Source organism: Apostichopus japonicus, chromosome 10 (assembly GCF_037975245.1).
Source record: "Apostichopus japonicus isolate 1M-3 chromosome 10, ASM3797524v1, whole genome shotgun sequence".
Classification (NCBI taxonomy): Eukaryota; Metazoa; Echinodermata; class Holothuroidea; order Aspidochirotida; family Stichopodidae; genus Apostichopus; species Apostichopus japonicus.
The window spans coordinates 8,721,599-8,747,329 of NC_092570.1; the positions used below are offsets into that span (position 1 = coordinate 8,721,599).

A 25,731-nucleotide genomic window follows, 5' to 3' on the forward strand; every position below is an offset into this window, starting at 1 on the left:
TTCAACTAGTTACCATCCTCACCACTATCTCCACCTAGTTCTACCATCACCCTCTTCTTAAACTAGTTACCATCCACACCCTATCTTCAGCTAGTACTACCATCACCCTATTCTTCAACCCCTATCTCCAGCTTGTCCTATCATCACCCTCTCCTTCAACTAGTTACCATCCACACCCCTATCTCCAGCTAGTCCTACCATCACCCTCCTTCAACTAGTTACCATCCCCACCCTATCTCCAGCTTGTCCTATCATCACCCTCTCCTTCAACTAGTTACCATCCACACCCCTATCTCCAGCTAGTTCTACTATCACCCTCTCCTTCATCTAGTTACCGTCTCTTGTATCCATTCATCTCACCTGTGTTGTTTGCAGGCTTGTGTCCATTGGAGCTCGCTTTGCTGGTATCAGTATCATCCTGGTTTTGATTTCTTCCTCTCTCACTTCTGGGTCTTCGTCTTTTCGGCCGCTTTGAACTGATCTGTTCACCGTCATCTGATTTGAGAATTTCAAAGAGTCGAGAGTGAGTCCTTGTTACTATTGTATGGATATCAATAACTTCAACAGTAACTTGTACATATGTAGCAAACAAATATCCTGTACTGGATTAAAAGGGTTGATAACAATAACAACATACAGAGGAGCAGGCACATAGTTCATCCCCAGCCGATATCCCTGCCACCATCAATGTCCCAGCAGATATCCCTGCCACCATCAATGTCCCAGCAGATATCCCTGCCACCATCAATGTCCTAGCAGATATCCCTGCCACCATCAATGTCCCAGCAGATATCCCCTGCCATCATCAATACCCTAGCACTGGGGATTGGGCAACCTACGGCTCGCGGGCCACATGCAGCCCACCAGTGATTTTTTTGCGGCCTCCGAGTGTCTCAAGAAAAAGAAAAAAATTCAATCTATTTTACATCATCACAAAAAAACAAGCTAGCTGCTTAAAATTTAACGGCACTAATGGTGCTGTCAGGTAGGCCTTTTATCCCCATTAGTTATCAACTGAACTGTATTGACATTATGTTTTTGTGAATACAGATAAAGTACACACACCTATTGCTTGAAAGTCCTCGGAATCAAAGGTTTGAAATCAAAAGCAGGTCGTTGGTTAGGTGCGGCCAAGTCAATTTTTTCACTCCTGCCCATTCATTCAAAAAGGTTGCCCACCCCTGCCTTAGCAGATACCCCTGCCACCATCACTCCCTAGCAGATATCCCTGCCACCAATAATGTCCACAGAGATATCCCCTGCCACCATCAATGTCCCCACAGATATCCCCTGCCACCATCAATACCCTAGCAGATATCCCCTGCCACCATCAATGTCCCCACAGATATCCCCTGCCATCATCAATACCCTAGCAGATATCCCCTGCCACCAATAATTCCACACAGATATCCCTGCAACCATCAATCCTTCAGCAGAAACCCTTACCTTCATCAACTGTTGTATTATCCTCCACCAGGACGTTATCATCATCTGTTCGCCGATGGCGACTGTTTTCCTGGAAGCTGTCTTCATCTGTCTCTGATGTTGGGGCATTGCTATTACTCCTAGAGCCGCCTCCTCCTCCTGAAATTATGATAGCGACAAATGATTCCCTTGTTTTAGTCACGAAAAGACCCAGTTAATAGATACTTCTCACTTGGCAATGCCTCATCAGTCTGCAGACCTATCCAAACATTTCCACTCACTAACGGAGTGCAACAGAAATGGGATTAAGCATTGCTTACAGCTTTCATTGAGCGATAGGTTAAAAACGAAAATGTAATTCCTTCAGACCTAGTTTGTAGTCTGCCACTCAATCTTACCTCTTCCACCTGAGGTGTAACCACCCCTTCCTCTACCCCTGGAGCCCCTGTAGCCTCCTCGACCCCTGGCTGAAGGCTGACCGGTAGGCTTTACTTCTACTCCATCTGACTGACTGCCACCTGAAGTACAAGCAACATTTGAAGACTGCCACTAAGATACACACACTTTAATACCAAGCTCGACTATTCTAACAACGCTTCCACTTTCTCTTCAAGAGATCTCATAATCCAAAAAGGTTTGAATCACAATTCACCTGTTAACCTCAAATACCTTCCAATCCTTCTTTCAGATCCACCTCACTTATCTCTTCATCTCACAAACTGCTGACTTATATAACTCATCCTCTCACAAACCCCTTGCATCACATAACTCTATCTCTCACAAACCTCTGCCTCAGATAATGCTTTCTCTCACATAACTTTTATTCTCACAAAACTGTTAATCCCATATAACTCTACATCTCACAAACCTCTTACACTCCTCTATCTTGCACACATCTCACCCTGATTAATAGATAAATGAATAACAGACAATTTCTTTATATTTAATTATTCATGGCTCTGTTACTCACCTCTTCCTCCACCACGTGCTCCAAATCCCCCTCTATAGCCTCTACCTCTGGTGGGTCCTCCTCTACCCCTCATTCCTCCTCTACCTCTTCCTCTGTAACCGGGCCTGTCGTCCAAGTTGTCTGAGCTGTAACCTCGTTCTCTCCTGTCCCTTGGTGGGCCCATGCCGTATGAAGGCCCTCCTGAGGAACCGAACTGCCTTAGTTGCTCGTCAATCTGTAGACGTTCTATCCGCAGCTTTTCCATACTCTTAATCAGAACAATAGAGATGAATGAAACAATTAGCCTTCTCATCAAAATCTGCGGACGTGCTATCCGCAGCTTTTCCATACTCTTATTCAGAACAATCTGCTCTCACGCTCTTTTCACACTCTCTGTTTACTTTTAAATGATATCATGTGTACATGCTATCACACAAGTATGTAGATGTAATGTTCAGAATCTTTCAAGTTAATCACTGGAGTCGTGAAGGAGGTCGAAAATACATACGCTTCCAACTCATTTTCTGTCCTGTACAACTATCAGGTTAAGTCAGATTCTAAGTTGTGCAGCAACCTCTAATGTCATGGAATGTGCAGTCACACACATACTACCTGTCATGGAGTTTGAATCTTCAAACTCTTAACCCAAGGATTTTAGTGAGTTTGATAAGACAGAAATTTCAAAAAGAAGCCAGCAATGTGTTGGTAGCTTACACATCAATCACAGTGAATTTTTTGGAGGACGCTACTTTTGGTTTATTTTCTTGATTATTATTATTATTAGCTCAAGCCATTCTTGCAACGTGATGAAGTCGCCTTACCGGCAACATTTACATCACACACTACTGAATAAAGAAAACTGTACATTGGTTTAATTAGTGAACCTAATTCAGTGAATCTTGCCAGTTTAACTTTTATATTTTTGTTTCAATATTAAGACCATCTGAGAAGATAAAATAATTACCTTTAAATGTGAAAGGTGATATTCTACCAGTACTTGAGCGTTAGAGATTTTATCCTTGGTACCAACAAAGACAAACGGAACCAGCTCGGAATTGTCCAGTGCTTTGTCCCGCTCATCGTCCCCGGTGATCTTGACCCTCACTACCCCAGATTTATCGACTATTTCTTGAATAATGCGACCGTTCTTGCCAATCACTTTCCCTGGAGGACAAAGAAGATGATGATTGTAAGGAGACTCGTACCGTACAACTTATAGGATCAGTCTGGTAAATACTGCAGCAAACGTATTATAAACACAGAAAATTTTTACACGATTACTATTAGTCACTACTAACGCAACATATTTTGGTAATTTGTAAAAGAATGGTTACAGGAATCAATCCACAATAGACATTAACTAGTGTTCAAACGATAATCGGAATCGGGCCTATCATTACTCTGGGTTCTAAAACGTTTTCTTACCTATCATTTCTCTAGGTACTATAACTTGATCCTCTGTGAACTCAAGAATACTCCGAGCTTTCTTGAGGCATTCAGGATTCTACAAGAAAGAAAAAAAACAACTAAGAATTGATCTTGTAGAAATGAAAAAACACAAGAAACATAGAACAATGCCACAAAATGTGTTGTCCATCAACATTTATGTGTATCTAACATGTGTGTCTAAGATGTGCATCTAATATGATTGTTGAATGATAACATACTTGCCTGCATGATATCACACAATCAGTCTACGGATACAAACTTATTTATACCAACGATCATAAATAAACTCTTGCAAACCTATGCCGCGGTTACAGGGTCACTTCAATATCAGTATTTTTGTTGAACTTAAAAAAGTTAACAATTTTGTTGCTTCAAAAAGGAACCTTTAAAACAATTTTTCACAAAGACAGTATTGATAGGAAGGTTTGACAGTAAAATTCTTACACAGACGTACTTTTATGACCGGTGAGATAACCTGAGAAAGATTGGTGAAAATCCTTTTTATGATAGAAAGCCAGTACACGATGGCAGCGGTTAATTTAATATTTTACTTTCATTTTTGATTTGCTGTACATAAGAAGAGAGGACAAGGAAGAGGATTTCATCCTTTTCTTAGCTTAGTCGGTTTTATGATAAAATTTCAATTTGCTTGAACTCGTGAACACAAACATACTATTTCCTCCCCCTCCCCCAAACTTATGAACACAAACAAACCATTGCCCCCCTCTCCCCTCCTCCCCCCCCATTCTCTTTTAATTTAGAGACTTACATCACCAAATATTTTGAAAGTACATGTTCTCTCATCTAAGTCAATTCTCTTGACTCCTTCCACCGATCTAGCTTGGTGGATATTCGATCCATGAGTACCGATTGCTAGACCCATCAGATCTTCTGCTACAGAGACCTCTTCAAAGTGACCATCGGTTTGCTGTTTCGATTCCTATGGGAAAGAATTGGTAAAACCATTAATCAAAATCCACGAGTAATAAGTAGAAAGATAAATGCATTCCTTATACAAAAGCAGTGTAGCAGTGGACTCATGGATATATGATGTAGACGTTGGGACCAATCAGTTCATGGTTTGAAGATAATTCTATAAGTGTACAGTGTAGCAGGGGTGTCATGAGAGTACATGGTGTAGACATGGGGACATATCAGTTTATGGTTAGTAGATAAATACCTTACAGTGGACTCCTGAGTATATGGTGAAGACATTGGGACCAATCAGTTTATGGATTGTTAATAGTTCTATAAGTGTAGCCGGGGTGTAATGAGTATATGGTGTAGACATAGGGACCAATCAGTTTATGGTTAGTAGATAAATACCTTACAGTGGACTCCTGAGTATATGGTGTAGACGTTGGGACCAATCAGTTTATGGTTTGTTGATAATTCTATAAGTGTACAGTGCAGCAGGGGGGTGGGGGGAGTTTAATGAGTACATGGTGTAGACATGGGTACCAATCAGTTTATGGTTAGTAGATAAATACTTTACAGTGGACTCCTGAGTATATGGTGAAGACATTGGGACCAATCAGTTTATGGATTGTTGATAGTTCTATAAGTGTAGCCGGGGTGTAATGAGTATATGGTGTAGACATAGGGACCAATCAGTTTATGGTTAGTAGATAAATACCTTACAGTGGACTCCTGAGTATATGGTGTAGACGTTGGGACCAATCAGTTTATGGTTTGTTGATAATTCTATAAGTGTACAGTGCAGCAGGGGGGTGAGGGGGGGGGGAGTTTAATGAGTACATGGTGAAGACATGGGTACCAATCAGTTTATGGTTTTCAGACAAATACCTTAAAGTGGACTCCTAAATGCATGGTGTAGACATGGGGACCAATCAGTTGATGGTTTGTAGATAATTCTTTAAGTGTTGCAGGGGTGTAATGAGTACATGGTGCAGACATGGGGGACCAATCAGTTTATGGTTTGTAGACAAATACCTTACAGTGGTTACATGATTATGTAGTGTAGACATTGGAGTTTATGGTTTGTAGACAGTGGACAAACAAGCCTACAGTGTGTAACAGTGGACTTATCACTCTATGGTGTACATGTGGGGCCAGTGATATTGTTACAACCCTTACCTCTAATTGTTGTGCAGCATCTTTTGCCCTCTGGATCATAATGAATTTCTCCCTCAGGTTCCTGACATGCATATCTCCTAACAGCTCCGTCCTCTTAGAGATGGCTTCTGACTGGGACTGCAGGTAGAGAATGGATATGAAGAGATGATTGTCTGACAAATGATACAGACTCCTTAAAAAGAGTGTTTTGTTGGTTATAAAATATTTAACAATAACTAAAGACAACATTACACAAAGTACAAAGTAACCATTGGTAATTTTTACCATTGATGATAGCATTGTTACATTATAGTCATCTAAGCATTGCTACCTACATACCCATATGAAAGTATCATCAAATATTTGTTACTTCTGAGGAAATATTTTACTAACTCGTCAACTTTTCAACAAAAATCTGATATATTCATTATAGCTGAAAGCTGAGAAGATATTTCTGAATTTACTCACAAAGACTAGAAGGGCTTGGCTATCTTCGTGGTATATGACTGACATTGCACCGGTAGCGACAGCAAATTCTCTATGATGAGCAGGATCCTTAGCTCTGAATAACATGAAACCAAGCATGGCCATCAATTTCAAAGGATTTCGCAAATGAAATAATAAGATGTCATAAAAATTAGTGGGAAACTAAGCATTTTATGAAATGGATTAAATGGCTAAAGACTGGTGTAACTCAATGTGAAATAATAATAATCATGAGCAGCTAAGCAGTTGCAACCTTCGTATGCCCCCCCCCCCCCCCCGTAAGTATGATGAAGGGATATCCAATTGTGTGAAAATGTGACAGAATGTGGTCAAATTGGTGCAAAGTTACACCGAAGTTACACTTTACTGGTAATATTATTATTATTATTATATGATACAACGCATAGAAAACTGAATTGCAAGCTGATAAGACTAATCATTGTAGACGTTTCACTATGCATATTCATACTTACAATTGCCTGAGATCTGCAGGGACTTCGATACTGTTCTTGAATACAGATTCTGCGGAGAGGGGAGGACTGGAAGGAAAATAAGAAACAAAGGACCTTTCCCGTAACAATCGTAGTTAAACAACTATTAATGCAAACGATATCATCTTTATCCAAAAAGATGACTGAATTGGTTCTGAAAATGCAAAGTTTAAAATACACTTCCAGTGATAATTGAATATTAAATATATTAAGGTATATACAGTACCGCCAATAAGTAACTTGGTAAACCACGCTCTTTTTTTGCGCTCTGTGCATTTAACCTCGCTCTATCTTTTGTTAAAACCCTGCATTGGTAATTGCGGGAAACTGTTTATCAGAGCGCAGATTCCGTCGGAAGGCTTCCCTAATTCTATTCATGCCCGCTAGAAGTGTGAAGTTCATTGTTACCGTCAGACGGTCAATGGCTGTAATCCTACTTAATTCCTTCCAATCCGGTAACAAAAGAATATCGATCGTCGCCGGTAGAAGGAAGACCGCAGGTTTATACTCAGTCAAGAGAAGGGATAGTGTTAAGCACGTATCTTACACTGTTTAAATTCAACGTACAATACAAATGTCCAAGTGTGCGCAAAACAGTTGGTTTGATGAGTGAAACGTTAGCATAAAAACTTCCCACGAACAATAAAAATTGCCGGTTAATATTCAAACAGTTCTCAACATCCTTCCGGAAATAACAATATTCCGGAAAGTTATACAGGAATCATGATTTTTCCTACCACAGACAAAGTAAGAAAGCCAAATTGATCAATCCCTGGGCTAGAACAGTATACTAATCTTGCAAGTATATGGGCTATTCGCGCACGTGTTACATTACGGAACTGAGTTGGTACTCAGTTGTATACTGCACTGAGACATTGCACGTTGTCACTGCCCTTGGAATTCCCCAAGTATACAGCTTCACGGGCACTGTTCAAAACAACACTTCAAACGTTTGTGCACGTTGTTCTCATTTAGTATGCATGACCATTAAATCCCCCCAAAAGGGAATTCACATTTTACCTGTAGGCGGAAAATCATTGGTACAGCAGGCTGTCGTCTGATGATTTGCATGCTACAGTACTGTACAACATTCTTACAATGTGCGTGAAACCCTTGTTCTTAGTTAAACTTGGCAAATCTCCAAGAAATGATTGGCAGTGAAACGGCATCCTAGAATTCGACTTTACCTTCAAAAAATCGCCTTTAGTTCGGTTGTATCAGCAAAAGTCTCAATTTGCCCGAAAATGCCACGACATATCGATGATTATACTCGACGTCGTATAGTGTATTTGCACGATAAGAAGTATTCAAAATCGAATATTCGCAGAACTTTGATAAGAGAAGGACTTTCAGCAAGTTATAATAGTATTCTTCACGTAATCTCAAAATATGAGGAAACGGGCAAAATTGAGGACAAACACAGATCAGGAAGGAAAAGAGCAATACCCGACAGGACAAGAAATTATCGAAAGCAGTCTCTTAGCGAATGATGAAATGACGGCCCCGGACTTACAGAAAAAGATTCAAGAGGAGACCGGGTCTTTAATTTCGCATTCTACAATTAAGAATGTTTGCCTTAAAAAGCTAAACTGAGTTACGTCATCGCCTAAATATTGTCAGACAATACGAGAACTGAACAAGCGGAAGAGACTTGCATTTGCGTTGAACTGTCTCTATAACGATGAAACATTCGAAAATGTTATATTTACGGACGAAAGTAGTATTGAACTGAACAGGCATTCTAACGTAACGTTTCGGAAACGCAAGGATCCACATTACAAAAGAAACTTAAAGCTGAAACCAAAACATCCCACTAAAGTTCACGTTTGGGCAGGTATTTCATCAGCTGGAGCGACACCAATCGTTATATTTCGCGGTATAATGGATTCACAGTATTATGTTGAGGAAATCCTACAAAACACTCTTTTACCCTATGTTGAAACCAAATTCCCCGATGGATCATATAGATTCGTTCAGGACAACGATCCTAAGCACCGCAGCCGTCTTGCCCTTGATTTCATCGAGCAAAACAACATCAAGTAGGATGGTGACTTCGAAGTTCGGCCACTTAAGACTTAAAACACCCCAAAACTAAATCTTCTGGTATAAATCATTTGAAAATATACTTCATATGGTCGGAGAATTTTGTTATAGTACGATACACGGCCAAACTTTCTTTCCTGCAAACTGTTTTCACGTGTTTTCCAAGAAGATTCTTCGTGATTGTGGAACTGGTATTTCTTGCTAGAGTATTGCGAAGTTCGGACACGCAACCCACAGTGTGGCGCTGGTGATAAAATTGGTGGCGCAGTTGCTTTTTCAGTAATTATAACAGACTTCATAGATCTTCGTCATTTTATTGACAAATATGTAAGTAATTTCTTGCACACGGGTCATTTTGGAGAGAAAATAACTGTAGCTTCGTACTTTTTGGTGAAATTTGACTCTTCCTGTAGATTTTCATGGTGAAATCGTGTATTTCTTAGGGTGTCCGAACTTTCGCAGTATGCCGAACTTCGCAATACTGACTATACTGGGAAACACCTCCAGAATCCCCGGACCTCAATCCCATAGAGAACCTTTGGCATGAGCTGAAATATTTTTTGCGCAAGGTATTATCTTTATTATTTTCAATTTCATGTAATTAGGGACACGTAATAAAGTTATCTAAAATGGGTGGTTTCTACCTAGTACACATCTCATTCTTGTTTCAGTCCAAATCTTGCAAATTCTTTTACGATATTAACTGATATTTACTGACCATGAGGAGTTATATGTTTAAATACTGTATGTTAATTAGCAACATCACGTAATGTTTCGCATCACCAAAAAACGTAACCTACTAACACGTCACTGTAACATTTGGGTCATTGTAACTTTTGCGAGATCGGTTCATTGAACCAGACTAAACTCCAGACATACAAATAAAGTGATATATTTTCTTAACAATAGCCATCACATTCTTGTTGCAGGTTCATAAACCAATGAACCAAGACCAGCTTATAGCGGGTATACAGCTGTTTTGGACACAGAGAGTCACAGCGGAAAAGTGTAGGAAATACGTAAACCACCTTCAGAAAGTTGTTCTCACAGTTGTAACGCAAAAAGGCGGACCATCCGGGTTCTAATTAGAAGAAAGATATTATAAAATTGAAAAAATTCAAAACTTTAATAACTTTAATATCTTTGCTGTCGGCATATTTCAACACATTATTACTAGCACCCGTCTGTGGTGGTCTTTACGCAACAGTATTTGGTTTTGACACATAATTATAGATCAAAAGCAAGCGACAAAATCATTAATCCGTTTTGGTTTAATCCAAGGCGGAACATCAAACAGCGGATTTCTTTAAAATAAGAAAATTTCACTATAAGGCTGTCGTTATAATTTGAAACTTTGGTGCTTAGGTAAGAAGACGCAGCAAGAAGTAGGCTACTGTATAATTAATAATGTCTCTCAAATTAAAGTCGTGTGTGCAAGCTTTGGATCCCGTTTCGGGAATTTGGCTATCTGGTAGGATCGTATTAATAGAGCAGAATAGATTCAAAATAAAATGGACCGGTTATTCAGAACAGTCGTTTGTTGCAAAAGCTGAAGTAAGATCTCCAATAATACGATGGAACATCAAGTTACAAGCAAGCGATTGGAAAAGCGTCGATATAAAGTCATGTCAACGAGGGGATAAAGTTGTACATAAGAATCCGAATGGAACGAAGGGGAACGTGCTTACAATCTCATCAAACGATCCTTGGAATTGTGAGGTAAGTGTTTCGATTTCTTTTTTGAAGTAACACGAAATCCGTACCGCCAACGTGGTCTGGCTATTCGTCAAACTCAGCTTAGATATCATTACTTCTGAACTTTGGAAAGTTCTAGAAAATACTTAACGATAAACACTCAGAGGTGGTCCTTTTTTTTCTTTTTCTTTTGGGGCGGGGGATAGCTTTAAAATGTTTTACTCGATCCTCCGTTATATTTTAAATCTCTAATATCTTTTCACCAATTTATTTTCATTACTATCACTCTAAAGAGGGTGGAGATAATTTTTTATTTACGGCTCCGACGATTGGTATCATACCGACGGGTTTATCATTGTACAATAGGAAATTAAGTTGCGCCAAATGGTAGAGGCGATTGTGTATTTCTGACCGAGTGAACTACAGTAGCCTTCTTTACTATAGCACAACAACCATTTTTGAGGATCTATAGGTTTAAAGTTTTTTGCTTCAACCTCTGTAATATTTGAAATTTTTTCTTTCTCTTATCTATGTCATTCCTTTCACTTTTAAGAGGGGGGGAAGAGTTTTGTCTTATTTATGACACGGACGACCGGTATCATAGTCGCATTCGAAAAAGAGACAGACTTACAGGCTTACATCACCAACCAAATTGGCTGATAATAGCACGTTTACACATCAATTGGCCTTAGCATTATTTTTACCACTGCATTTGTAATATGGTCCTCCAAGTGAAATATTTACTACTAGCCTATTGTATTTTACTTTGCTTGTAAATCTTGATTCGCACGGCCGAACGTCTTCACAAGTATGAACACGTCCAAGAGTTTGCGGTGGGACCAGAGACAAGCTGCAATGATGAGCCTGCGTGTCGCAAGGAGGTAAGGACAATGTCCAATGTGGGCTGTGTATGTATTTGTGTATGTATGCGTGTATGTGTGGGTGAATGTATTTGTGTGTCATGTATGTATGTATGCATGTATGTATGTGTGTACACCCAACCCCCACCCCCTTACTTAATTACCACAGACTCAAAAGTGAGTTCAATGAATGTTTGGTGCTTGCACCTATTTCCACAATGACAGGAAAAGTAAGCATTTGCACTTAACTTAATTTCACACACCCTATTTCAGACATGTCAACAGCCAAGAAAGAAACCAAAGGTCAACAAGGAAAACTGCGACCCACGAAGGGAACCACTGGCTCCGGTTTGGTTAGAGTCTGCCCAGATAGGTAGAATGCAGAAGAAAGTGACAGACGGTACAAGCGATGTAAGTAATCTTAGCAGTAATAAGTAGCAGCCGGTAAAACAAAGTTAGGCATTACAATAAACTTTCACACGCTTTTCCTGTTACTCCTTTTCACGGTGAACAAGAAGAATTCTGGCCTAAATGCCCGCAAAAAACCACCATCTACTGTTCAGTCGGAGTTGGTCAAAAAAGTTGGAGTACTGAAGAAAGTAACAAAGAAAGTTACAAAAGAAGTAAGTTATCTTGCCATTTATTTGTACTACCTTTGACCCGCCCACCCCGCCCCCCAAACCCCCACCCCCATAGAAAAATTAAAAGTCTATAAATATGTACCTTTCATGCAACACTTTCATAACTTCCCTTTTCAGAGAGCTGTAACAATCGCAGTACAACCTGCAGTGAGGGAGCTGTTGGAGGGTCCTATCTCCCAATCTGATGAAGCTGCGGTTATGAGAGGCAACCATAACAAGCTCGTCAATGGCAAGAAGGAAAACTTGCTGAGGTATGGGCTTTTAGCTCTAAACGAGCTAGAACAAAATACAGGAGAGGGAACGGCAGACCCTGTGACAGTGGAACTTGATCTTGAGCCAGAACAAAATACAGGAGAGGGAACCGCAGACCCTGTGACAGTGGAAATTGATCTTGAGCCAGAGTTATTGCTGCCTCCACCAATATCACCCCTTCTTCGTACACCATCCCAAAGTGAAGAAACGCCAGCTGCAAAGGATGATCAAGACTCCCTATGCCAACGGGTAGCAACTCTAGAGAGGCTTGTTGCAGAGCTACAAAAGCAGATTTCGACCCGTCCACCTTCAATATTTACGAGTACCCCGTCACCTTCAACAGTTACGAGTACCCCGTCACCTTCAACAGTTACGAGTTCCCCGTCACCTTTACGCCCTTCAGCCAGTGTTGACAGCGCATCTTCATCAAACGCTAGTAACTCATTTTCCACCCCAGTGAGAAGTTGTGGTTCAGATTCACCACCAACAGAGGAAATCCATTTTGGACCAGGAGATATATTTTTGAACATATGATCACTTCCTCCAAGGTGCCAGGAGCAGAACTTGTCATAACAGAAATAAGACCTGACGTTGTACTGTCGTCTCTTTCTGAACAGGGAGATCCATGTGGTCTTGCCAGATATTTAATGCGTCAAATATTTACACTATATGAGCTTTCAAATTGTAATGTTAATGGGATTAAGAAAAATGCACTTGATAAGGATAGGGTGTCTGCAATTAGAAAATGTATTATGGAGCAGTGTCATGTACCCTTTCACATTCAGAAGGCAGTTTGGAGACAGTGTGTTAAAAAGATGGACACAGCCAACAGAAATGCTAAGATATACTTAGCAATGGTAGTCAAATCTTGAAGTATTTTCAGTATATTCCATTTTCCTCTATTCTTTTTGTCATCACATATTTGAACTAATTCTTGATGTGAAACCTTTGAAGACTGTAGTCAAAAAGAACTACATGTTAATTTTGATCCCTTGCATGGTAATTTTGATATTTTGCTTTCAATCTTGTATTTTTCAATGTTTTTGCCTTTGTAAGTGCAATGTTTCCTAGTCTAATAGACAGTGTGTTGCTTTTAGTTTGCTTTTCTAAGCGTGACACTGTTGTACTGTTTTCTTTTATATTATTAATTTATTTGCTTTGTGAGTGCAAAGCTTCCTACTGTAGCCTAATGTGTGCCTAACTTTCCTTTTAGAATTTTTAAAAGATTTAGAGAAAATACAGACTGTTTGTTTCTTTTTAGTTTGCATTTCTAAGCTTTAACACTGTTGCATGTTTTTCTTATTTTATAATCATTTGCTTTGTTGGATTACATCCTTAAATTTGTTTCGTCAACATCGGCATCATCGTGAAGTTCTTTGTTCCTCGTCTTTCTTGCTTGCTTTACGAAAAGATAAGTGAAATATATGTACTTCTCTTGCTACAGTATGCTAAATCAAAATGTTCACAATTTTTGAACTGTAAGTAAATACCCCCAGGAAAGAACTCTTTGAAAATTTCTAGCAATTTAGGCATGACATTATTTTGAGCTAAAGTAATACAGACCTCCTTTATTGCAACCAACAAATTAGAACACATTTAACTTACTATAACTGTTACCTTAGCTGACATCAAGGCATGATAAGAGATAAATCATGCCATCCTAGCTTAGGCCTAGAACCAAGGATATACAGCACAATGGACTAGCCTTTCCAATCAAAATTTCAAAATATGACGCCGAGACCTAGGCTAGGTACTTAATGAATTGGTGCGTTTCCTACTCCTAAGCTAATGTGGCATAAGTTAACACAGAACGCGAGGCCTAATGTTACTATTACTGATGACTGGTCGATAAAGTAAAACAAGCATGTGTCCTTAGAATTCTTTTTCAGTTTGGTTTCCAGGATATCACAATTATTCTCTTTACAACTCCTTTCAGTTAATGCCAACCTTCGTATTCGTAAGCCTATGAACAGTACTCTATAAATCAGTGCAACGTTTCCTGGCCTAATGTGCCTAAAGTCCACACAAAACGCGAGGCCTAATGTTACTACTAAAAATGATATGTTACCCCGAAAGGATAAGGCACGAAGTTTCCTTCTTGCTTTTTATTACTTCTGGTAACCAGAACATATCGGGGAATAAAGTAAAAACGTTTAAAACAGGTTTTGCCCTTCAACACGAAACTATTCTCGTTTAAAACTTTCAGTCAAAGTCGTGTACTTCGTCACTGGCCTAATGTGCCTAAACTCAACACAAAACGCGAGGCCTAATGTTAGTACAAAAAAAGGTCTGTTAGTGTTACGGCGAAAGGATAAGGCACGAAGTTTCCTTCTTGCTTTATATTACTTCTGGTAACCAGAACATATCGGGGAATAAAATAAACACGTATAAAAAGGTTTTGCCCTTTAACATGAAACTCTTCTTGGTTAAAACTTTCTTTCAGTTAAAGTTCGTAATCTTCGTACTCGTAGGCCTTCTCTGGATGTTTACAATTGTGATGCATATAACGTGTGTTGGTTACAAGCGATCGGTTTACACTACCTCCACACTATGAATAGCGTTGTATCGATCGGTTCACTCCCATTCCGTCGGTGGTGAATAGCGAGCGAGGGGAATTTGCGTTCCTTTATTTGGAGCGCGGGGAAAGTAGCGTTCCTTTATTTGGAGCGGGGTTAATTACAGTTAAGCTGCGTTTTGCGCTGAATCGCGCTAATCTTTACCAAGTTACTTCTTGGCGGTACTGTATATATATTTTTTATGACAAACATTTTGCCACAGGAAAAGGGAATGAATTGTTTTTTACTCAACTCCAAAGAAAGAGGTACTCACTTTTTGTTTCGGTGTCGTAACCTATCTTTTGTCACTATTTCGTTGTAAGTATTGTCATATCCCACATATTCTATGACATAAAACTGAAAAATCAGTGAACGAAAAATAGAAAAGTAAATAATATGAATATTAAAGACACAGTTGTAACCTATAGATTAAATACATAACCAGATATTACTCAAAGTAATCATAATGTTATGATTCGATATTATTCCGTCTATTGATCACCTTCACCCACTGCATATTGTACATGATCAATGACATACATGTGCTAAGTCATTTCATGGTTGTGGTTCAAACACATATTCTAAAAGAGTTGTTCAAAATGTCTCCACAAATTGTTCCAGTCATTTTTCCTGAGCCCTATGCATATTGCATAGCCTTTGTGGTTTAACCATGATATTGTGCAAGTGAGAAATTTGTTTACTTTCAAGGATTATGGGGAACAATAGCCACAAGTGCTTTGGTTGAACTAAAACTTATATATGTGCACAGGTATGCAGTATTGGGTGTGGTACATTGCAGCATACTGTAGACGTGTATGCTGTGATGTGGATGAGGTTAATACCAGGGCATTGGGATGCTTGCATCTCATGGGGGAGAGGTCAGCCGTCTCTCCTTTGTAGCAGATTTAACACGGATTTGAGATTACTGAAGGAGAGGATCCAATCACTGATCGACTCTATATAATCTTGTGTGTCAATAAAAAGATTGAGCACAGAGTTAGCAATCTGGGTGGGGTTCACAGGAGGCCATTGATTAAACAAAAGTTACAAAACATGCCATTACCTAACCAACTAAATTTTTTACTGCTCTAGGTAATAACAGCTGAATGACAGAGGACAGTGTCTTCCTATGCCAGTCCTTATATAATTAATGTCGAAAATTCAACCCTTTGCAGTGTTTAAAAACCCTAGCGCAGAATGTTTCTACTCCATTAAGTTAAATCCATTACCGAATTGTGACAGTAGAAGAACAAATTTCACTGCTTGTAACTGTGTTGTACCACAATACACTATTCTCTCCACTATTCACTTCTGTGTTCAAAATCTTACATTTTTCGAGAAAGACAAGTATAAATTCTGGGAGATGCACCTGGCCAAGGCTTAGAAATGAAGTGAGCAAATTATGCTGAAAAGAGCTAAGAGATGAAACATGCCTATAACTATACAGTCTATCATCCCTCTTCCCCCCCCCCCACCTCGAGGTTTTTATATAAAAATGAAACATTTACAACAACTTGGACGAGAAATGAAGCATGCATATCGTGGTGCAGTGTACAGTGTTGCCTTTGGATTTCGTCAAGAACAATTGATGAGAGATGAAAACATACCAATAGCATCACAGTTCATTCCTATGAGTCTTATCCAGATATCAAAATGTGAATGACATGGCAGGATAGATGACACATGCCTATAACAGTACAGTGTGTGTCTGACAGTTTTCATCACGATATAATGTATGGAAAATAAGACCTATGACGATACAGTATATTCATGAATTTGATCAAGATAGGAAATATAAAAAAAATAAAATAATAATAATAATAAAATAAATAAAAGGCCAGTAGATCGCCGGACCATTGGATGAGAGATAAAGCATACCTTTTAACAGTGCAGAGTATGCGTATTGGTTAATAAAGGAAATTTGACATATCAATACAATTTGTCATATAAATCCCCCAAGTATAAATGAGTAGACATTTTACCATTGATTGACTAACCTGTGTCCCCTACAGATTTGTATGGGTTTGCACTCATCTAGTACTCAAACCTTTAACACTGCACAGTCAACTAAGTGACCTATGACCTTAACAATCCAATTGGTTTTGTGAACCTTTGTAAGAGCCTCCACAAAGTACTATGGGGGGAGGGAGGGGGGGGGGATAATTCTTATTTATAACACAATATAACACATGCACTGATACAACTGGGAGCAAAACTGAGACTGCACTGTTCCTCTACATCTTAACAACACAAACACACAATTAATGGAGAAAAAGAGAAAGAGTATGACATATCCGTGATAAACTGTGATGTGATCAGAATAAGCCATTATGACAAATGATATTACTTGCCTCTCCTTTCACCATTTGTATTTTAGCAGGCCACCAGCCACAAGGTTCACTCTCAAATGATCGTGAATATACCTTAAAAACAAACGTAACATGAATACGATGTTAATGTTGAACTGTAGTGGTATCCTGAAATTTGTAGTGTAAAAACATTACGCAGTAATAAGTGTTGAGCACATTATGCGCAATATTATCCATTATACAGTCACCAAGCAGCTAAAAGTAGTTGTGAAATCTTGAAAATGTGCTTCAGAAAAAGCAAACATATCGTTAGTTTTATCAATTATTGTCACAAGCCCGTTTTAATCCCTCGAGAAGTCAATTAATTTTCAAAACAAAAGTTACACTCATTTAGGTTTAATTGGGATGGAAGCCATTAATTGTTGAGGCTAAACCTACACCTTCATGGATAAGAGACAACTCATAGCGCTCATGATATTGCGCTTGCTGCCCTAAGTGAATCTGGTAAATTTTATGCAATGAAACAAAAGTAGTAGACATTAACGTTCCAATTACTTTTTTGCAGTACTATTGAACACTTGGTACTACCATACAAAAAGACACTCTCTTACATGATATTGTTCATAAATCAGGAAACAGAATTCTATATTACATGTACAATACTAGTTCACACAGTCGATTTAACCAATCTATGAACCTGTACATTGAACAATACTAAACAAAAGGTTCTTTACACAGCTTTGTGATCTAAACTGAACAGTTAACAAATACATGCCATAATACACACAATACATGACACAGTAGCATGTACCAAAGCTCTTATGACTGTGCATAATTTATGTATGTCAGTACAGTATATCCACTGCACACAAATCCTATTTAAAAGATAATATTAAGAACTTGCAAAAACTAACTAAAGAAAGCGGATATGATCAAGTGAATGTAGATATATGTTAGTGGCAAGAGCTTGTGCCTTTTGATACTGTGTAAGTACTGAGATTTAAGCTATATATAGATACCTCTACTTCGTCACCAGCAGCGAGATCTATGTCTTCTTGTCCCATCAAGTCCGGAGGGAGTCTCACCACAGAATACTGTACTTTACGCTCTGCTGTCCAGCTATCAAAAGGACAGAATTTAAGCTATCAGATTAAGCAGTTTTTATATTGATTCCATATTTTGGATGTAGAATACATTGTACATACTGTGAGTATTATAATGCCTCCCTGTAAAGGATTGACGATCCATGCCCTATGTGCTGCTGTGCGTACTACACACTTGCAGTCATGTCTGATGCTGGTTTCATCTGTATGGATGGATAGCCCTTTCAATTTTGTCACATTTCAGACATTTGACAGTACTTTTATTGAAAACATAATTTATTGTACAATCTATGATATAGCCTTGCAATTAAGCCAAATTCTTGATTTAACTGTACTACACATACTGTGTGGGTTACAAAACTTATGATAGACAGTTAAGTTGCATTCTTGGTTTAACTGTACCCACTGTGTGGGTACCATAGACAAAACCAATGCAGTTAAGTTTAGCTTTCAGAGGTTTGATGGCCACTGTATGATACAGCCTTGCAATTGAGACATATGGTTTGAATGTACTATATGTATATACATATATATATACATACTGTGTATTAAATACAGCTTTACAGTGATATTGATACACTTGTAAGATTATCATGCATTCCCTTAATTAACAGTGATTTCATCTTTAATCTTCAAGTATTTAGTAATTTCCAGTCACATTCATGAATTACTATTCAATTTAAAACTACGACTTCTCTTTGAATGACTTACTTGTTTTCGAAAGCAATCATAACTTCTTCATCGTTGATGTCTTTAAGAATTGCCTGTGGAACGAAAAAAGTGAAGAATTGGAAAAATAAAGAAAAAAAAAACCCAGAATATGTAACAAAAACTGCCGAACAAAAAAGGAGCTATACTAGTCAAGTTACTAGTCAAGTTATACTAGTCAAGAACAAATAAGGGCTGTGTGGTAAAGCTATGAGATGCAGCATAGTTGCTCGGTTTCTTCATAGCCTCTGTGGTACAATGTCAAAGGTCATCAGTTTTGATCCCAGGAATATTGGGACTTGACCCTGATAGTTATTCCCAGACACTGAGAAGTGCTTAACTAGTTTACAATTAACAATCTCGGTGTAGTGGAACATACCTGGAGGTGGTAGGGAAATATTTGCTGAGAATGCGTGACCATTACTTCACGGCATAATTGGGGACAATACTGATGACCCTTAACAGTAAATTGATTAACTTACAAAGCCAGACTGAAAGCCAGACATGTAAAACTGCAAACCTAAACTTATCCAAATAGATCAATTAAATACAAAGCTTGATTGCACCAAAACAGCAATTAAATATCATATAATGCTTGAATGAGGATTTCAACAAAGAATATTTCATTTAAGCTGCCAATCAAATGATGCAATAATGACAATATGTATGCAAAATGTTATCAACTTAGTACAGCATATATAATATTAAGTCTCCCAATGCCTGTTTATACTGTAAGTATACATAAGAGCTACATAACTTACATGAGTAGTTTATCCCTTTACAACACTAAAATCAAAGAATGCTCCGTTGCCCACTCTGTCATCATAACTCAAATAAGCCTATACTGTCTGACACAATTAATGTTCCAAAAATACCCTTAATGAGCTCAGACCTGTCCTTTGTCAATCGTGAATGCCAAATGGACTATATACTGTACAACACTGATCACAATACAGTAGTATATACTGTACTGTAGGTTGGAACTGGCAGCTGCAGATTTCTCTGTGTATATCACCATGGTATTGCTCTAAAACAACAATCTTTAACTTGTGAAAACATTGATTTTAGCCACCTGGCAATAACTGACAACAACATTTACTCTCTGAAACTGTTATTTCAGTTAAGGTTTGTTCTGAGCAATGTTTATATGCTTAATTTTCAAACATGAAATTTTTAGTTTGACTTGTGGGACCACAAACTAGAAAGGTGAACTTCCTACTAAAGTTTAATATGTCTGGAAGTTTCCTATTTGATTACAACCTTCTCAAAACAAAACAAAAAAACCCAAGTATTTTATCATAAAGTAATATTTAAGTAATGATGTTGCTTTAATTGTATAAGTCCAACATTATTATTATTAGTCATTAAATTTGTCATTGTAATAACTAATATTGGTATTTTGTTTAATTGATGCAAGATCTTGCATCGTACGGGCGTAAACGCCCTAGTATTCCGAAAATTCAGCGGACCCAAAATTGTCCCAGTGGTTAGCGGTGACAATTAGGGCTGTGAGTTTTCGTTTAAAGACCTAAACGTTTAAACGGCCGATTTTTCGTTCGTTTAAACGTTTAAACGTTCGCGAATATCGCGAGAAAACGCCGAGTATAAAGGCGTGGGGTCCAGGGGACCGCCCTAGGGCCCTGGTGGGGCGAAGACCCTGGAAAAGGAAAAGGAATTTTTTGCGTGTCTGGCGATAAAAAAATTCGCAGTTGAGGATGCAAAATACTGACAACTTTTGAATTTAAATTGTCACAAAGCTGATGAAAAATTTTAAATGACAAGTTAGAGTAGCTGTATTATGTTATAAAATGAAAAGAGATTTAATCTGTTTTACAATCTTTAAAAGTTTAACTTACAGAACCTCCGATATTATGAAACAAAAAACGTTCGGCAAAGCCCCATTTCTAGAATGCCTAACAATGAATAGCGTGCACTAAACGTACATCAGTTTACAACTGCAGTACGGTTTAACCTAACTTAAATACTACGGTAGGATACTGTATATGTGCTCAGAATTTTCCCAGGTATCTTGCCAAACAACTGCGCACTCATCCCCTGTCTAACACCTGTTTGTTAACATTTTTGGCACGTTTCCAAGAAACTTTTCATAGAGTATTCCGAATGATACACGAGGCACAGTTCATACACGCAGCACAAGATATCAAGCTATGGTCATCTTTATTAAAGTAAACCTTGTAATAAAATATGTTTTAGGCCACACGGCATGATTAACTAATGCTTAACATTATTTCCATGTTCTTGTAGAAAACGTCAAGTTCGCAAAATACAATTGGTTGTTTTTGTAGTTACGTGAGATCCGTAACAGACGAGGTGGTTAGGCTATTTGCTATACACTTAACTGTGGTAGGACATTATTTTTTCCGTATTTTTGGAAATTCTAGAAAATACTTTCTTTCCCCCCCGCTTAACACCAGATGTGGTCTTACCGTTTATTCATAAATGGGTGTACTAGAGCCTTGTATACATGACATTAGTTGCATTTAGCACGATTTGCCAGTTTCGCGTGAATTTGTCGAAAGTGTTTTGCTGGATCTTTCGTAAAATTTGAAAGGTGTACCAACTTACTTTTCGTACACAATTGGTAATTTCTCTACTGATTTTCAGAGTTTTTTTTTACGATCTCCAATCGATACATTTCCTTTGATCATGTATTTGAACAACTATTACCAAGTTGAGTATTCGACCCGGTATTGTCTGGTCGGAGAGTTCAAAGTGATGGACAGGGATTGTAATCATTTCGATCGAACATGCATTGACTGGATTATCTGCGCCGCCGCTGTCGGCTCGATATAAAGTACACTTGTGCCGCGAATCAGGAAGTTTTCACAAAAGGATAACAGCGTTCAAGTTTAAGCCATTCATATCGCCGGATACATCGGGGGGGGGGAGAAAAGTAGGATTACGTTCGCGGTTTATGATTCGACTGATCGTAAGTTGTTTTGTTATTTCGGCATTAGACAAAATAAACACGGGAATTGATACGCGATTTTTGCCAATAATTTAATTTTCAGTTGATATCTTAGTTTCGTTTAAACGTTCATAAGGTTTTATTAAACGTTTAAACGATGTTTCGTTCGTTTACACGTTTAAACGTGTAAACGGCACAGCACTAGTGACAATGTTTATATGCTTTCAAACGTTCAAACAATTTTCAAACATGAAATTTTTAGTTTGACTTGTGAGACCACAAACTAGAAAGGTGAACTTCCTACTAAAGTTTAATGGTCTGGAAGTTTCCTGTTTGATTACAACCTTCTCAGTGTCAAACTGTCTACAAAACAACAACATAAAAGAAACGGAAACGAAGATAAGAAAAAATGTTCTTATAAATGCATTACTCAAAACTACAGTGCAAAACCTATGAGAAGCTCTGCTTCACAAGCTAAGAGAATCGGTAAGTGCTTTGGTTCCGATTTCTGCACAATTCTCAGGAATATCGTTCTATACCAACACACACACACAGGCAGCATACAACATTCATTCATTTATTTTCAAGAGAGGCTGTGCAAAAGGAATGACATACTGTAAATCAATTGTAATAGTAATTAAAGAGGGAATAGTTCAGTTTTGTGCAACACCAAATTTTAGAGTTTACACAATGCCATTGAATGTTGCTGTCCATGTGGCACATGTACACAATCATGCAGGAAGATGGCTTATTTGGTGATGCCAGCACATTTAGGGTAATCATCTCTGCAAAGAAGTAAATATCCATTCTTATGATATAACCTCCATGACACAGTGTTACTAGTACGACGGAAACAGACAACCTCAATTTACCGCCTGTGCCTGATACGTACAGGTACATATAAAATGATATGCTTCTATGGAGTGGTATAGCAACCGTATGGTCGATTACTACCAACAGTGTAGCAACCATGAACCACAAGTAGAAATACAAACTGGTTCCTATGGCATGACAAAAACATCCATACCCATTAGAGTACCTTGGAATTGATAAAATTACTGATGATAGGTGGCTGACAGTCTGTGCAAGTTTGCCCTCGGGTTCTATGGTTAGCTCAGGGAGTAAGGATGAAGGCATGTGAAGAATGTAATAACTGAGGCTAAAGCACAATCATCATCATCATCTCTGCCTCTGTGTCTCCATCTCTACATAGTGCACTGCTCATCGTTAACACACATGACATTGTTAGTTGTAAGTACTGAAGACACGGTTTAATATATATATATATAAATTGATATATATAAATATAATTGAAATCGTAACATTTATTTATATATATATAGTTGAAATTGTAGATATATATGATCATTCTTGACTCTCACATGTAGACATGTTACAAGGATAATATATACTTGTGTGCGAGAATCTAACAGATTTTTGAGGTTTGAGCAGTCAGTTGCCTGGATTTTTTTTTTACCACTTACAAAGTATTGCTTCAACACTCAGATTCACACTAAACATCCTCATGAACACTACTTACAAAGTTAACAACCATCAAATTTAATTTTAGAAACTTTAATCGCTATGTAAAGTTTAGTACATGTGAAAGCTTATTTAAATACTACACTGCACTTTGCCTTGATACTAGTTAACAACAGTGAACCGGACTGATTTGGGATGTTTTCAGGTATACAGACCTCTGATTATGCATTCTATTTGAAGAATTTTCTAATGAGTACTGTTGAATAATTAGCAATATTATTTTTGGGAAAGGGCAAGGGGCTATCAGGGAGAGAAAACTGGTATGGGAAGAGGGGACAGGAAATCTGTGCTTAAGACGGAACACCTTTGTCGATAGTTTACTGCACTGGAACTGTGAGGATATTAATTGCTATTACCCAAAACACAACATTCATGAAACAGCAAATGTTGCCTGTTTCACCTTTACTGTTTTTTATTGAACTTTGAACAACCATTACGTACTGTATTCATTTATCGTTTCAACATTGCAATCCTATCCAGGGCGTTGAATGGCAGCACCAAGGGAGGAGTTACAAATACAGGTTCATCTACTGTATCCAGAGTTGCACACACTTTAACAGTATATTTATGAATTAGTTCAGAAGAGATTAAACCATGTACTGAATGTAGTTCTAAATCTTCAGTGAGAGTTGGTGAGTTGGACTTACCAATGACTGTCAGCCAAACCTGCTGACTCAGCCAAATTGGACAGCATTCAGTATGTACATGTATGTACAGTATGTGATCAAGCTGAGGTATTGAGTCTTTACAAGAAGAACTCAAAGCCTATCTGGCCAACGTCCAACTCCTTTGGGATACCAGATTGTTGTTACAAGAAATATGATAAAGACAGAGTTTATTTTCTAATCAACATCAATCACTTCGTGAAAGGAAATCCTTACTATCATGTCTCTTTTTTACTGGCAAAAACACAAACTCTAAATGAACTTCACAGCTTTCAGACTACAACGCAGTTTGGCAAGAGTGGACTCTGAATGAGAAGGCAAACACTTGTCATTCTGTCATTGGAATGTAGCATAATGTTGTAACATGAGATGCTACTTAGAATAAACAGTAACAAGGAACATCTATCTTCTGAGTTGGGTTTATTGTTGCCGAAATGAATTGGTTACTTCATATACAAGTATGACAATTTACACAGGGCTGTAAGTTTATAATCATCAGATTTGGGTCACCAAACAGCCTCTTCAAGTACAACTCTAGCCTCTCTCGAAACCTGAACAACAACTTGCTTGTCTAGGCCCACAGTTCATTTGATTATGAATGATGATACTGTACAAAAAGTATCAACATGGATGGGTCCATTTTATCTAAAGGTACTGTGAAACTTCTACTAGAAATATTGCAAGGCCTTGACTTTTTCCTTATTTATTTTTATGTTAAGAAAACATTGGAGATGCTTGATTAAATCAAAGTTTTGTTTGAATAAATTTTTTAATTATTTTAATTTTGATGTAGATTACTGACTTAACTTTACATACATTTGTTCTATGGTACTTATGGTACTGTATTGTACATGTAGTATGTTAGATAAAGGACAGTAACACCATGCACAAAAGTGTTCCCTCTCCCCTCTCCCACTCCCCTCTCCCACTCCCCTTCCTGCACTTATAGTCAAATAACTTCCATTGTATCAAGGAATTGGTACTTCTACTTAGAAATGAACTTTCACAAAATACCTCAAACTTTTAACAAAGCACTGGTTGTATGTCATAATAACAATTACATGGCGCTATTTCACTCACCATTCACTGAAGAAACTACAGAAGTCCTAAGAACATTCCAGTATACAGCAATCAATGCTACCATGAGCATATCTATATAAGTTTATGGTAGGCCTGGCCTAGATGCTCCATGCTGAAGTTGATTATCTGTAGTAAAACGTAACTGACTCTTTCAAGTTACAAAACAGAAGTTATTAGATTACTGCAATAACCTTATAATATTAACACTTTGTGCTCATGTGTCTTTTGAGACACTACATCCAAAGCATAACTATTGGTGTTCAGTTTTGAGTTCCAAGGACAAAGACCTGGTACTCACTGCCAATGTACTTAGTTGGTTGCTAAATATATAGGCAATATATTTAAGCTATTGTACCTTTCTTTACTTGTCTCCGTATGTAATACAAAAACAGGACTAAGTCCCACTCACCACTTGTTGGCAACTAGGAAGTGCCTGTGTTGAGGGTTTGGGACAGAACTGGGATCAAGCATTA

The 25,731-nt window shown here is 38.1% G+C and overlaps 1 protein-coding gene across 2 annotated transcripts in view; it reads right to left on the reverse strand.

Annotated features, from left to right (window-relative positions):
• LOC139974741 (RNA-binding protein FXR1-like) overlaps window positions 1-25,731 on the reverse strand; it is a 35,876-nt gene that overhangs the window by 6,491 nt on the left and 3,654 nt on the right. The window contains exons 2-15 of one of the 2 annotated variants that reach the window (XM_071982123.1): window positions 19,046-19,098; window positions 18,251-18,350; window positions 17,274-17,345; window positions 15,197-15,279; window positions 6,859-6,924; window positions 6,368-6,461; window positions 5,921-6,037; window positions 4,593-4,763; window positions 3,800-3,878; window positions 3,339-3,538; window positions 2,396-2,642; window positions 1,824-1,943; window positions 1,447-1,584; window positions 361-495 (exon numbers count right to left, since the gene is read on the reverse strand). In XM_071982123.1, the coding sequence (XP_071838224.1) occupies window positions 361-495; window positions 1,447-1,584; window positions 1,824-1,943; window positions 2,396-2,642; window positions 3,339-3,538; window positions 3,800-3,878; window positions 4,593-4,763; window positions 5,921-6,037; window positions 6,368-6,461; window positions 6,859-6,924; window positions 15,197-15,279; window positions 17,274-17,345; window positions 18,251-18,350; window positions 19,046-19,098 (1,675 nt within the window). The remainder of the gene's footprint in view (window positions 1-360; window positions 496-1,446; window positions 1,585-1,823; window positions 1,944-2,395; window positions 2,643-3,338; window positions 3,539-3,799; window positions 3,879-4,592; window positions 4,764-5,920; window positions 6,038-6,367; window positions 6,462-6,858; window positions 6,925-15,196; window positions 15,280-17,273; window positions 17,346-18,250; window positions 18,351-19,045; window positions 19,099-25,731) is intronic. The other variant, XM_071982124.1, reaches the window with a different exon arrangement.